Below are 12,372 nucleotides of genomic sequence, written 5' to 3'. Positions count from 1 at the left end.
CCACCATGTCTTAAGCGCGACGAGCGCAGCGGGCCCGCAAGGAGACACGCTGTGCTCGCTGCTGGGATCCCGGCGTCCAGTATGACGGGATCTCATACTGATCCCCAGACATTACTCTTCGTTATCACAGTGCATTACTATGGATGACTGAGAAAATTTTCATGTGTGTCTATGCTAGTGCTCTATCAGTTACAGCAGTTCTCAGGACCCCACACAGGTCATGTTTTCCAGGTCACCTGTGGATCTTTGAAATGTGACAGTTGGTCATACACTTGCCCAGCTTGGGGACATGGAAAACATAAACTGACGGGGTCCGAGTTTGAGAACCACTAATACCCCTTTCAGACTGACAGAGCTGGGTCACACCCGGGAATGTGTTCCGGGACGCATCCCGACACACATCCTGGGATTGACCCCTTTCAGACTGCACTTAGACCTGGGATCGACCCGGGACAGCCCCATTCACACTGATCCCGGGAAATCCCTGCAAATGCATATGTATGTCATTAGAAATGGAAATTTTTCTGGCCTGGCTCACATAGATGAGGTCACAATAGGAAAGCAAAGGGAGAGGTGGGACCTGCTTACAGCATTGCATGCACCTTCAAGAACTGCTTCTTTAGAGTCTTCATTTCTCTAACGTCCTAGTGGATGCTGGGGACTCCGTAAGGACCATGGGGAATAGACGGGCTCCGCAGGAGACATGGGCACTTTAAGAAAGAATTTAGATTCTGGTGTGCTCTGGCTCCTCCCTCTATGTCCCTCCTCCAGACCTCAGTTTGAGACTGTGCCCGGACGAGCTGGGTGCTGTTCAGTGAGCTCTCCTGAGCTTGCTGTGAGAAAGTATTTTGTTAGGTTTTTTATTTTCAGGGAGCTCTGCTGGCAACAGGCTCCCTGCATCGTGGGACTGAGGGGAGAGAAGCAGCCCTACTCTCTGAAGCTAGGTCCTGCTTCTTAAGCTACTGGATACCATTAGCTCGTACGCAGGATCTCACCCTCGCCGTCCGTTCCCGGAGCCGCGCCGCCGTCCCCCTCGCAGAGCCGGAAGACAGAAGCCGGGTGAGTATGAGAAGCAAGAAGACTTCGAAATCGGCGGCAGAAGACTCCGTTCTTCACTGAGGTAACGCACAGCACTGCAACTGTGCGCCATTGCTCCCACACACCTCACATACTCCGGTCACTGTAAGGGTGCAGGAAGGGGGGGGGGGGGCGCCCTGGGCAGCATATGGACCTCTTTTGGCAAAAGTACACATATATACAGTTGGGCACTGTATATATGTATGAGCCCCCGCCAAGAAAATGCATATTTGAGCGGGACAGAAGCCCGCCGTCGAGGGGGCGGGGCTTCTCCCTCAGCACTCACCAGCGCCATTTTTTCTCCACAGCTCCGCTGAGAAGAAGCTCCCCAGGCTCTCCCCTGCAGATTCACGGTAGAAGAGGGTAAAAAGAGAGGGGGGGGGGCACATAAATTAGGCGCAAAAACACAATATACAGCAGCTACTGGGTTAACATTAAGTTACTGTGTTATTCCTGGGTCATAGCGCTGGGGTGTGTGCTGGCATACTCTCTCTCTGTCTCTCCAAAGGGCCTTGTTGGGGAACTGTCTTCGAAAAGGGCATTCCCTGTGTGTGTGGTGTGTCGGTACGCTTGGGTCGACATGTCTAATGAGGAAGGCTATGTGGAAGCAGAGCGGGAGCAAATTAATGTGGTGTCTCTGCCGACGGCACCGACACCTGATTGGATGGATATGTGGAAGGTTTTAAATGATAGTGTGAATTCCTTACATAAAAGGTTAGAAAAAGCTGAAACCTTAGGACAGTCAGGCTCCCTACCCATGCCTGATCCTATGTCGCAGAGGCCGTCAGGGTCTCAGAAGCGCCCACTATCCCAAATTGTTGACACGGATACCGACATGGATTCTGACTCCAGTGTCGATTACGATGATGCAAAGTTACAGCCAAAATTGGCTAAATCCATCCGTTATATGATTATAGCAATTAAGGATGTGTTGCACATCACAGAGGAAACCCCAGTCCCTGACAGGAGGGTTCATATGTATGGGGAAAAGAAGCCACAGGTAACCTTTCCCCCCTCACATGAGCTAAATGAGTTATGTGAAAAGGCTTGGGAATCTCCAGATAAGAAACTGCAGATTTCCAAAAGGATTCTTATGGCGTATCCTTTCCCGCCAACGGACAGGTTACGCTGGGAATCCTCCCCTAGAGTGGACAAGGCTTTAACACGCTTGTCCAAGAAGGTAGCCCTGCCGTCACAGGATACGGCTACCCTCAAAGATGCTGCGGATAGAAAACAGGAGGGTACCCTGAAGTCCATTTATACACATTCAGGTACCTTGCTGAGGCCGGAAATCGCGTCGGCCTGGGTGTGTAGTGCTGTAGCAGCATGGACGGATACCTTATCTGAGGAACTTGATACCTTGGACAAGGATACTATATTAATGACCCTGGGGCATATTAAGGACGCTGTCCTATATATGAGAGATGCTCAAAGAGACATTAGTCTGCTGGGTTCTAGAATCAATGCTATGTCGATTTCTGCCAGAAGGGTCCTGTGGACTCGGCAATGGACAGGTGATGCCGACTCAAAAAGGCATATGGAGTTTTTACCTTACAAGGGTGAGGAATTGTTTGGGGAGGGTCTCTCGGACCTGGTCTCCACAGCTACTGCTGGAAAGTCAAATTTTTTGCCATATATTTCCTCACAGCCTAAGAAAGCACCGTATTTTCAAATGCAGTCCTTTCGATCTCAGAAAAACAAGAAAGTTCGAGGTGCTTCCTTTCTTGCCAGAGGTAGGGGCAGAGGAAAGAAGCTGCACAACACAGCTAGTTCCCAAGAACAAAAGTCCTCCCCGGCCTCTACAAAATCCACCGCATGACGCTGGGGCTCCACAGGTAAAGCTAGGCCCGGTGGGGGCGCGCGTTCGAAATTTCAGCCACAAGTGGGTTCACTCCCAGTTGGATCCCTGGGCAATAGAGATTGTGTCTCAGGGATACAAGCTGGAATTCGAAGAGATGCCCCCTCACCGATACCTCAAATCGGCCCTGCCAGCTTCCCCCCACGAGAGGGAATTAGTGTTAACTGCAATTCAAAAATTGTATCTTCAACAGGTGGTGGTCAAGGTTCTCCTCCTTCAACAAGGAAGGGGTTATTATTCGACCATGTTCGTAGTCCCGAAACCGGACGGTTCGGTCAGACCCATATTGGTTTAAAATCCCTGAACATGTACCTGAAAAGGTTCCGGTTCAAGATGGAATCGCTGAGAGCGGTTATCGCGAGCCTGGAAGGGGGGGATTTTATGGTGTCTCTGGACATAAAGGATGCATACCTTCATGTCCCCATTTAGCCGCCTCATCAGGCGTACCTCAGATTTGTGGTACAGGATTGTCATTACCAATTTCAGACGTTGCCGTTTGGTCTCTCCACGGCACCGAGAATATTTACCAAGGTAATGGCGGAAATGATGGTACTCCTGCGAAAGCAAGGGGTCACAATTATCCCATACTTGGACAATCTCCTCATAAAAGCGAGATCAAGAGAGCAGTTGCTAATCAGCGTGGCACTCTCTCTGGAAGTGTTACGGCAACACGGCTGGATCCTAAATATTCCAAAGTCGCAGTTGGTCCCTACGACTCGTCTGCCTTTCCTGGGCATGATCCTAGACACAGACCAGAAAAGGGTTTATCTCCCGATAGAGAAAGCTCAGGAACTCATGACTCTGGTCAGGAACCTATTAAAACCAAAACAGGTGTCTGTGCATCACTGCACTCGAGTCCTGGGAAAGATGGTGGCATCATACGAGGCCATTCCCTTCGGCAGGTTCCATGCGAGGACCTTTCAATGGGACTTACTGGACAAGTGGTCCGGATCACATCTTCAGATGCATCGGTTAATCACCCTATCCCCCAGGGCCAGGGTGTCGCTCCTGTGGTGGTTGCAGAGTGCTAACCTTCTCGAGGGCCGCAGATTCGGCATTCAGGACTGGGTCCTGGTGACCACGGATGCAAGCCTCCGAGGGTGGGGAGCAGTCACACAGGGAAGAAATTTCCAAGGTCTGTGGTCAAATCAGGAGACTTGCCTTCACATCAACATCCTGGAACTAAGGGCCATATACAACGCCCTACGTCAAGCGGAGACCCTGCTTCGAGACCAACCGGATCTGATTCAGTCAGACAACATCACCGCAGTGGCTCATGTAAACCGACAAGGCGGCACAAGGAGCAGGGTGGCGATGGCGGAAGCCACCAGAATTCTTCGCTGGGCGGAAAATCACGTAAGCGCACTGTCAGCAGTGTTCATCCCGGGAGTGGACAACTGAGAAGCAGACTTCCTCAGCAGACACGACCTCCACCCGGGAGAGTGGGGACTTCATCAGGAAGTCTTCGCACAGATTGCAAGTTGGTGGGAACTGCCACAGGTGGACATGATGGCATCCCGCCTCAACAAAAAACTACAGAGGTATTGCGCCAGGTCAAGAGACCCTCAGGCGATAGCTGTAGATGCCCTGGTGACACCGTGGGTGTTCCATTCGGTCTATGTATTTCCTCCTCTTCCTCTCATACCCAAGGTGCTGAGAATAATAAGAAAAAGAGGAGTGAGAACAATACTCATTGTTCCAGATTGGCCACGAAGGACTTGGTATCCAGATCTGCAAGAAATGCTCACAGAGGACCCGTGGCCTCTTCCTCTAAGACGGGACTTGTTGCAACAAGGGCCCTGTCTGTTCCAAGACTTACCGCGGCTGCGTTTGACGGCATGGCGGTTGAACGCCAGATCCTAGCGGAGACAGGCATTCCGGATGAGGTCATTCCTACGCTGATAAAGGCTAGGAACGACGTGACAGCTCAACATTATCACCGTATATGGCGAAAATATGTTGCTTGGTGTGAGGCCAGGAATGCCCCTATGGAGGAATTCCAGCTGGGCCGTTTCCTTCACTTCCTACAGTCAGGAGTGAATTTGGGCCTAAAATTGGGTTCCATTAAGGTCCAGATTTCGGCCTTATCAATTTTCTTTCAAAAGGAGTTGACTTCTCTACCTGAAGTTCAGACGTTTGTAAAGGGAGTGCTGCATATTTAGCCCCCTTTTGTGCCTCCAGTGGCACCTTGGGATCTTAACGTGGTGTTGAGTTTTCTGAAATCCCACTTGTTTTAACCACTCAGAACGGTGGAGTTGAAATATCTCACGTGGAAGGTGGTCATGCTATTAGCCTTGGCTTCGGCTAGGCGGGTGTCAGAGTTGGCGGCTTTGTCACATAAAAGCCCCTATCTGGTTTTCCATGCGGATAGAGCAGAATTGCGGACCCGTCCACAATTTCTGCCGAAAGTGGTTTCATCCTTTCATATAAACCAACCTATTGTGGTGCCTGTGGCTACTACTGACTTGGAGGATTCCGAGTTGCTTGATGTAGTCAGGGCTTTGAAGGTTTATGTAGCCAGAACGGCTAGGGTCAGGAAAACAGAGTCTTTGTTTATCCTGTATGCTTCCAACAAGCTTGGTGCTCCTGCTTCAAAGCAGACTATTGCTTGCTGGATCTGTAACACGATTCAGGCTCATTCTGCGGCTGGATTGCCGCTGCCAAAATCAGTTAAGGCCCATTCCACTAGGAAGGTGGGCTCTTCTTGGGCGGCTGCCCGAGGGGTCTCTGCATTACAGCTTTGCCGAGCGGCTACTTGGTCAGGTCCAAACACTTTTGCAAAGTTCTCCAAGTTTGATACCCTGGCCGAGGAGGACCTTGTGTTTGCTCAATCGGTGCTGCAGAGTCATCCGCACTCTCCCGCCCGTTTGGGAGCTTTGGTATAATCCTCATGGTCCTTACGGAGTCCCCAGCATCCACTAGGACGTTAGAGAAAATAAGATTTTACTTACCGGTAAATCTATTTCTCGTAGTCCGTAGTGGATGCTGGGCGCCCGTCCCAAGTGCGGACTTCTTCTGCACTGCTTGTATATAGTTTTTGCTTAAATAAGGGTTATGTTATGGTTGCATCAGGGTTGACCTGTTGCTCTGTTATTGTTCATACTGTTGACTGGGTATGTTTATCTCAAGTTATACGGTGTGATTGGTGTGGCTGGTATGAATCTTGCCCTGGATTAACAAAATCCTTTCCTTGTACTGTCAGCTCTTCCGGGCACAGTTTCTCTAACTGAGGTCTGGAGGAGGGACATAGAGGGAGGAGCCAGAGCACACCAGAATCTAAATTCTTTCTTAAAGTGCCCATGTCTCCTGCGGAGCCCGTCTATTCCCCATGGTCCTTACGGAGTCCCCAGCATCCACTACGGACTACGAGAAATAGATTTACCGGTAAGTAAAATCTTATTTTTATTTAAACTTGCTGTTGTGTACGTATAATGCCTCTTGCTTCAAGCTGCTTTGCAATATTTTTATAAATGGCTGCATCCTTCACTTCGACTGTGATCTGTTTTTTAATCTCCTCTCCCCTTATGCTGAGCAGCTGTCTCACCTCCTGATCTGTCCAGGTCGCCATGACTGTCTCCTCCGCTTCCTGGACGCTTCCCCGGGCTCTGGATGATGACATCATCTTTTCTAAGCCCGGGGAAGCTCCAATGAGAGGCCTTTTAACAGTCCCGGGTACTGAATACCGGGTAGGGCCCATTCACACTACACTGCATCCCGGTACGATCCCGCATTCAACCCTGGTCGAGACCTGGGATGAAATCCCGGAACGCTCGTCCCCTGGATATTGTTCCTGTACCCTTTCACACTGAGCAATTTCCCAGGTTGATGCGCGTTCATGTGCAATAACCCGGGAAATTTTTGTCAGTCTGAAAGGGGTATAAGTTACAGCAGGGCTGGCCAAACCGGTCCTCGAGATCTACCAACAGTACACATTTTCCAGACCACCTAGCTGGTGCACAGGTGTAGTCATTACTAATTAAGATGTTCTGCATTCATTCCTAACTGACAATTATACAGATCTCCAGGAGGCCTGGAAAACATGAACTGTTGGTAGATCTCGAGGACCGGTTTGGCCAGCCCTGAGTTGTAGGATCAGCAGTCAGTGTGACACTATTAGTCACAAGCCCTTTATATAGGTGTTATGAACAGTGTTGTTTTATTTTACCAGGGATCATATTGCAGGTGCCATAATCTATTAGATCAGGTACAAAGGTGGAAATATCTGTTATCTTTCCAGTAGGCTGTCTGTGTGGTTTGCCATATATGGAAGGTGAAACACCGATAATCGCTGCAGCAAGATAAAAAAAAAAAAAACCAACCTGTTAAACTCTTATATTGATGTTAGCAGGAAAGTGCCTAAGTGTCACCGCTTGCTACATACACTTTCACTACTTGGGCATCGCTGTCACTGTGTATGACTGAGTCATGTATTGTCTTTGCAGCAGCTGGACAGCAGGCGTCTGAGCAGTCCACTAGGATCACCGGTTGAAGTCTACTTTCCACGACTGGTAACGTATGATATTATTTATCATGCATTTAATAAAGTTCATTTGTTTATTATTACCCATAGTCAGCAAGTGGAGTAGTAGTAGTTTCATGATTTAGGGGTTTAAGATAGATAAAGTACCAGCCAATCAGTTCCTAAGTGTCCTGTTACAGGAGATGGTTGGTTGGCAATTTATCTCTCTCCACTTTATCTCTCTCTAAGGCTTAGTAAATATGTGACCCTTGGATCTTACCTATATATGTTGGGAGCTGTTCTGTGTTCCTGACAATTGTCAAAGAGAGAGACAAGCAACAAAGGGCTGTGAGCAGGTCCGGATTAAGGTTTGTGGGGGCACCACAAATATGTAGAACACACTGCAGTGCCCCCAGTTCACATTATGCCGCACAGATCCCCCATTTTACATTATGACACAGTGCCACCCACGCTGGTGATGGTTTGGGGCCCTTGCTGCCCCATTGTCAAACCGGCACTGAAACAATATATATATATATATATATATATATGTCCTAATTTAAATTTTAATGGGTTAGAAATCCTTTGCTTTTTTTGCTGCATTTTACTTGAAAGGGAAAGCGAGAGGTGGTTTTTATGAACCAATAGAAAAGAATGTCCCACATCTGCCTGTGCTTTCCAATTCCTGTTGTGCTGCTTGTGAGAAGACAGCTGACAAAGGTCCTGAAGTCACAGACAAGAACACAGTAGCTATTTATCTTGTTATTGAGATCACGTTTACGGTAGAACACCATTGAACTACATGGCGTTACGTTTTCCTGTATAAATATTTATCTTCAGATAGAGCGTAATGATGGTGTAGTTTATAGTAGTTAGCATCTGTATTTGGACAGAGTTCTGTGTCTATGTGCTAGTCACTGGGGCTCTGTTACACAGTGGGAGTGATTACTGTCATACGGTAAGCCTCTCTTTGCACGTTGTTCTTTTACTTTTACTGTACTTGTAAAGCTTCCTGAAGACGTCTAATTAGCACAAAATGACCGCGCTGCAGCGCAGATGCAGCTCTGGACCTGTCGTGCACCTTAGATTACAGATTTTATTTTCTGAAGTGTGATTGTTGTTATGAGATAACGGCGTGGAATGGGATCACTTTCAGGGTCTTTTCTTGCTGTACCCGGCGGTTTTACCTCTTAAAAAAGACTGACCCAGACCACGGTTTGCAGAGACTCTTGGGTTTCATCCTGTAATTTTAATGATGACATTGTTGAAATGGGTTCAGTATGATTTCCCAGCGGCCAGGATACCGGCTGTCAGTATACCGACAACGGCATCCCGGCCGACAGTATGCCGGCAGCGGGACTAGCGCAAAGAGTGCTTGCCACGCTGTGGGCTCGGCATGTGCACAATGTAGAGATGTGAAATGTCGATGTGTAAAATGGTGACATTCTGCATGGACCAGGAGGGGAGAGTTAGGGTTAGGCATTGGGGGTGGGGGGCTCCAGCTTAGTAGTAAAAGGTTATAAAATCTGATCGATTGGGTGGTGAATGTTTGTACATTTGCAGGTAATGTGCTGCAACTGTTAATCATTGGTTAAACTAACAGCCTTCATAAGCATTATTATTATTATTTAAATATTATTATTATTATGATTATATTATTATATCGCCACCAAACAACCTGTTTTAGTCTGCTGCAGTTAGAACAACTTTAAATGATTCATTTGCCTTATTACAAGCTTTTAGCTTTACCATATGATAGTTCTTGGAATGACAATTCAAGTTTTCCACTAAATACGTTACACATGCATCTCAGAGTTTTCCTAAAAATAGAAAGGAACAAGTTCCAGTCATATTGCCAGCATCAGCATTTTCCCCAGTGATCCCAGGCGCTAAAGGAATGAAAACTCATGTTGTTCTCACTCTATTGCAGTGACGGGCAGTGCATGGGATTTCCTCCATGTAATCATTACATAATAGTTTATCTAGTACAAAGTGTATACCCTTGTGTATTCATTCACCTGTGTAGTTCCTGAGCTGTTAGTAATGCGGTGTCTGTCTGTGCACATGTTTTGTATCCTCAAGTGACTGAACCCATTATTCTTTCAGACAGTCCCTTTCTGTGGTCACATAAAAGGTGGCATGAGACCAGGGAAAAAGATCCTGATTATGGGAATAGTTGGCATGAACCCGGACAGGTGAGAACAGCACCACGTGAGTCTCATATTGATTTGCTGTATCCCTGCAGCCTCTCTGACTTGTGAATGATAGTGCTGGTGTGCAGTGATAGCATCTCACTGTCGCTGGTTTACATTAATAAAGTTAGGGTTGTACAAGAAATGATGCCACCATTCTTTAACCATGGTGCAACACTTTGGGCTCTAGTGCCTTGTTGAATTCAGGGTCTGCAGTGTAGATGTAGTGTATAATTTACCTGACCCAATTTACCAACATAGCTTCATTTACAACAATCATTGTATTTCTAATACGGGACTCAGGGCCTTATTCAGGTTTGTTAGCAAAAAAAAAATTAGCAATAGGGCAAAACCATGTTGCAATGCAGGTGGGGCAGATGTAACACGTGCAGAGAGAGTTAGATTTGGGTGGGGTGTGTTCAAACTGAAATCTAAATTTCTCTAACGTCCTAGTGGATGCTGGGAACTCCGTAAGGACCATGGGGAATAGCGGGCTCCGAAGGAGGCTGGGCACTCTAGAAAGATTTATGACTACCTGGTGTGCACTGGCTCCTCCCACTATGACCCTCCTCCAAGCCTCAGTTAGATCTTGTGCCCGGCCGAGGTTGGATGCACACTAGGGGCTCTCCTGAGCCCTTAGAAAGAAAGTATAGATTTAGGTTTTTTATTTTCAGTGAGACCTGCTGGCAACAGGCTCACTGCAGCGAGGGACTAAGGGGAGAAGAAGCGAACTCGCCTGCTTGCAGCCGGATTGGGCTTCTTAGGCTACTGGACACCATTAGCTCCAGAGGGATCGACCGCAGGCCCAGTCCTTGGTGTTCGGTCCCGGAGCCGCGCCGCCGTCCCCCTTACAGAGCCAGAAGCAAGAAGAGGTCCGGAAAAACGGCGGCAGAAGACATCAGTCTTCACCAAGGTAGCGCACAGCACTGCAGCTGTGTGCCATTGCTCCTCATGCACACCACACACTCCGGTCACTGAGGGTGCAGGGCGCTGGGGGGGGGCGCCCTGAGCAGCAATATAAACACCTTGGCTGGCAAAAATACATCACATATAACCCCCAGGGCTATATGGATGTATATTAACCCCTGCCAGATTCCATAAAAATGCGGGAGAAAAGTCAGCGAAAAAGGGGCGGAGCCTATCTCCTCAGCACACTGGCGCCATTTTTCCCTCACAGCTCCGTTGGAGGGAAGCTCCCTGGCTCTCCCCTGCAGTCTACACTACAGAACAGGGTTAAAACAGAGAGGGGGGGCACTAAATTTAGGCGCAGTATAAATTATATAAAAGCAGCTATAGGGGACATAACTCAGTTAGTCCCTGCATTATATAGCGCTCTGGTGTGTGCTGGCATACTCTCACTCTGTCCCCCCAAAGGGCTTTTGTGGGTCCTGTCCTCATTGGAGCATTCCTTGTGTGTGTGCGGTGTGTCGGTACGGCTGTGTCGACATGTTTGATGAGGAGACTTATGTGGAGGCGGAGCAAATGCCGATAAATGAGATGTCGCCCCTGTGGGCCGACACCAGAGTGGATGGATAGGTGGAAGGTATTAACCGACAGTGTCAACTCCTTACATAAAAGGCTGGATGACGTAACAGCTATGGGACAACCGGTTTCTCAGCCCGCGCCTGCCCAGACGTCTCAAAGGCCATCAACGCTCCCTCAGATGGCAGACACAGATGTCGACACGGAGTCTGACTCCAGTGTCGACGAGGTTGAGACATATACACAATCCACTAGGAACATCCGTTACATGATCCCGGCAATATAAAATGTGTTACACATTTCTGACATTAACCCAAGTACCACTAAAAACAAAGGGTTTTATGTGTGGGGAGAAAAAGCAGGCAGTGTTTTGTTCCCCCATCAAATGAGTGAATGAAGTGTGAAAAAGCGTGGGTTTCCCCGATAAGAAACTGGTAATTTCTAACAAGTTACTGATGGCGTACCCTTTCCCGCCAGAGGATAAGTTACGCTGGGAGATATCCCCTAGGGTGGATAAGGCGCTCACACGTTTGTCAAGGTGGCACTGCCGTCTTAGGATACGGCCACTTTGAAGGTACCTGCTGATAAATAGCAGGAGGCTATCCTGAAGTCTGTAATTACACACTCAGGTACTAGACTGAGACCTGCAGACTGCTGCAGCGTGGTCTGTACCCCTTTCAAACAGGGATACTATTTTGCGAACATAAGACGTCGTCTTATATATGAGGGATGCACAGAGGAATATTTTGCCGGCTGGCATCCTGAATTATTGCAATGTCCATTCTGTCAGGAGGGTATTGGAGACCCGACACTGGACAGGTGATGCTGACTTTAAAAGGCACATAGAGCCTTATAAGGATGAGGAATTGGTTGGGGATGGTCCCTGGGACCTCGTATCCACAGCAACAGCTGGGATGAAAATATTTTACCTCAGGTTTCCTCACAGCCTAAGAAACGCACTGTATTATCAGGTACAGTCCTTTCGGCTTCAAAAAAGCAGGCGGGTCAAACGAGGGAAGAGGGGAAAAGCTGCACCAGCAGCCAGTTCCCAGAATCAAAATTCTTCCCCTGCTTCCTCTGAGTCCACCGCATGACGCGGGGGCTCCACAGGCGTAGCCAGGTACGGTGGGGGGCCGCCTCAAAAATTTCAGCGATCAGTGGGCTCGCTCACAGGTGGATTCCTGGATCCTTCAAGTAGTATCTCAGGGGTACAAGCTGGAAGTCGAGGCGTCTCCCCCCCGCCGTTTACTCAAATCTGCCTTGCCGACAACTCCCTCAGGCAGGGAGGCTGTGCTAGAGGCAAT

The 12,372-nt window shown here is 48.4% G+C and overlaps 1 protein-coding gene across 2 annotated transcripts in view; it reads left to right on the top strand.

Moving 5' to 3' along the window:
• Window positions 1-12,372, top strand: part of LGALSL (galectin like) — a 125,809-nt gene that overhangs the window by 105,297 nt on the left and 8,140 nt on the right. For both annotated transcript variants that reach the window (XM_063918437.1, XM_063918438.1), the window contains 2 exons: window positions 7,378-7,443; window positions 9,501-9,589. In XM_063918437.1, coding sequence (XP_063774507.1) covers window positions 7,378-7,443; window positions 9,501-9,589 — 155 coding nt within the window. The remainder of the gene's footprint in view (window positions 1-7,377; window positions 7,444-9,500; window positions 9,590-12,372) is intronic.

Source organism: Pseudophryne corroboree, chromosome 4 (genome assembly GCF_028390025.1).
Source record: "Pseudophryne corroboree isolate aPseCor3 chromosome 4, aPseCor3.hap2, whole genome shotgun sequence".
Classification (NCBI taxonomy): domain Eukaryota; kingdom Metazoa; phylum Chordata; class Amphibia; order Anura; family Myobatrachidae; genus Pseudophryne; species Pseudophryne corroboree.
The sequence above is the reverse complement of the archived record's forward strand: the minus strand, read 5'-3'. Positions and strand labels throughout refer to the sequence as shown.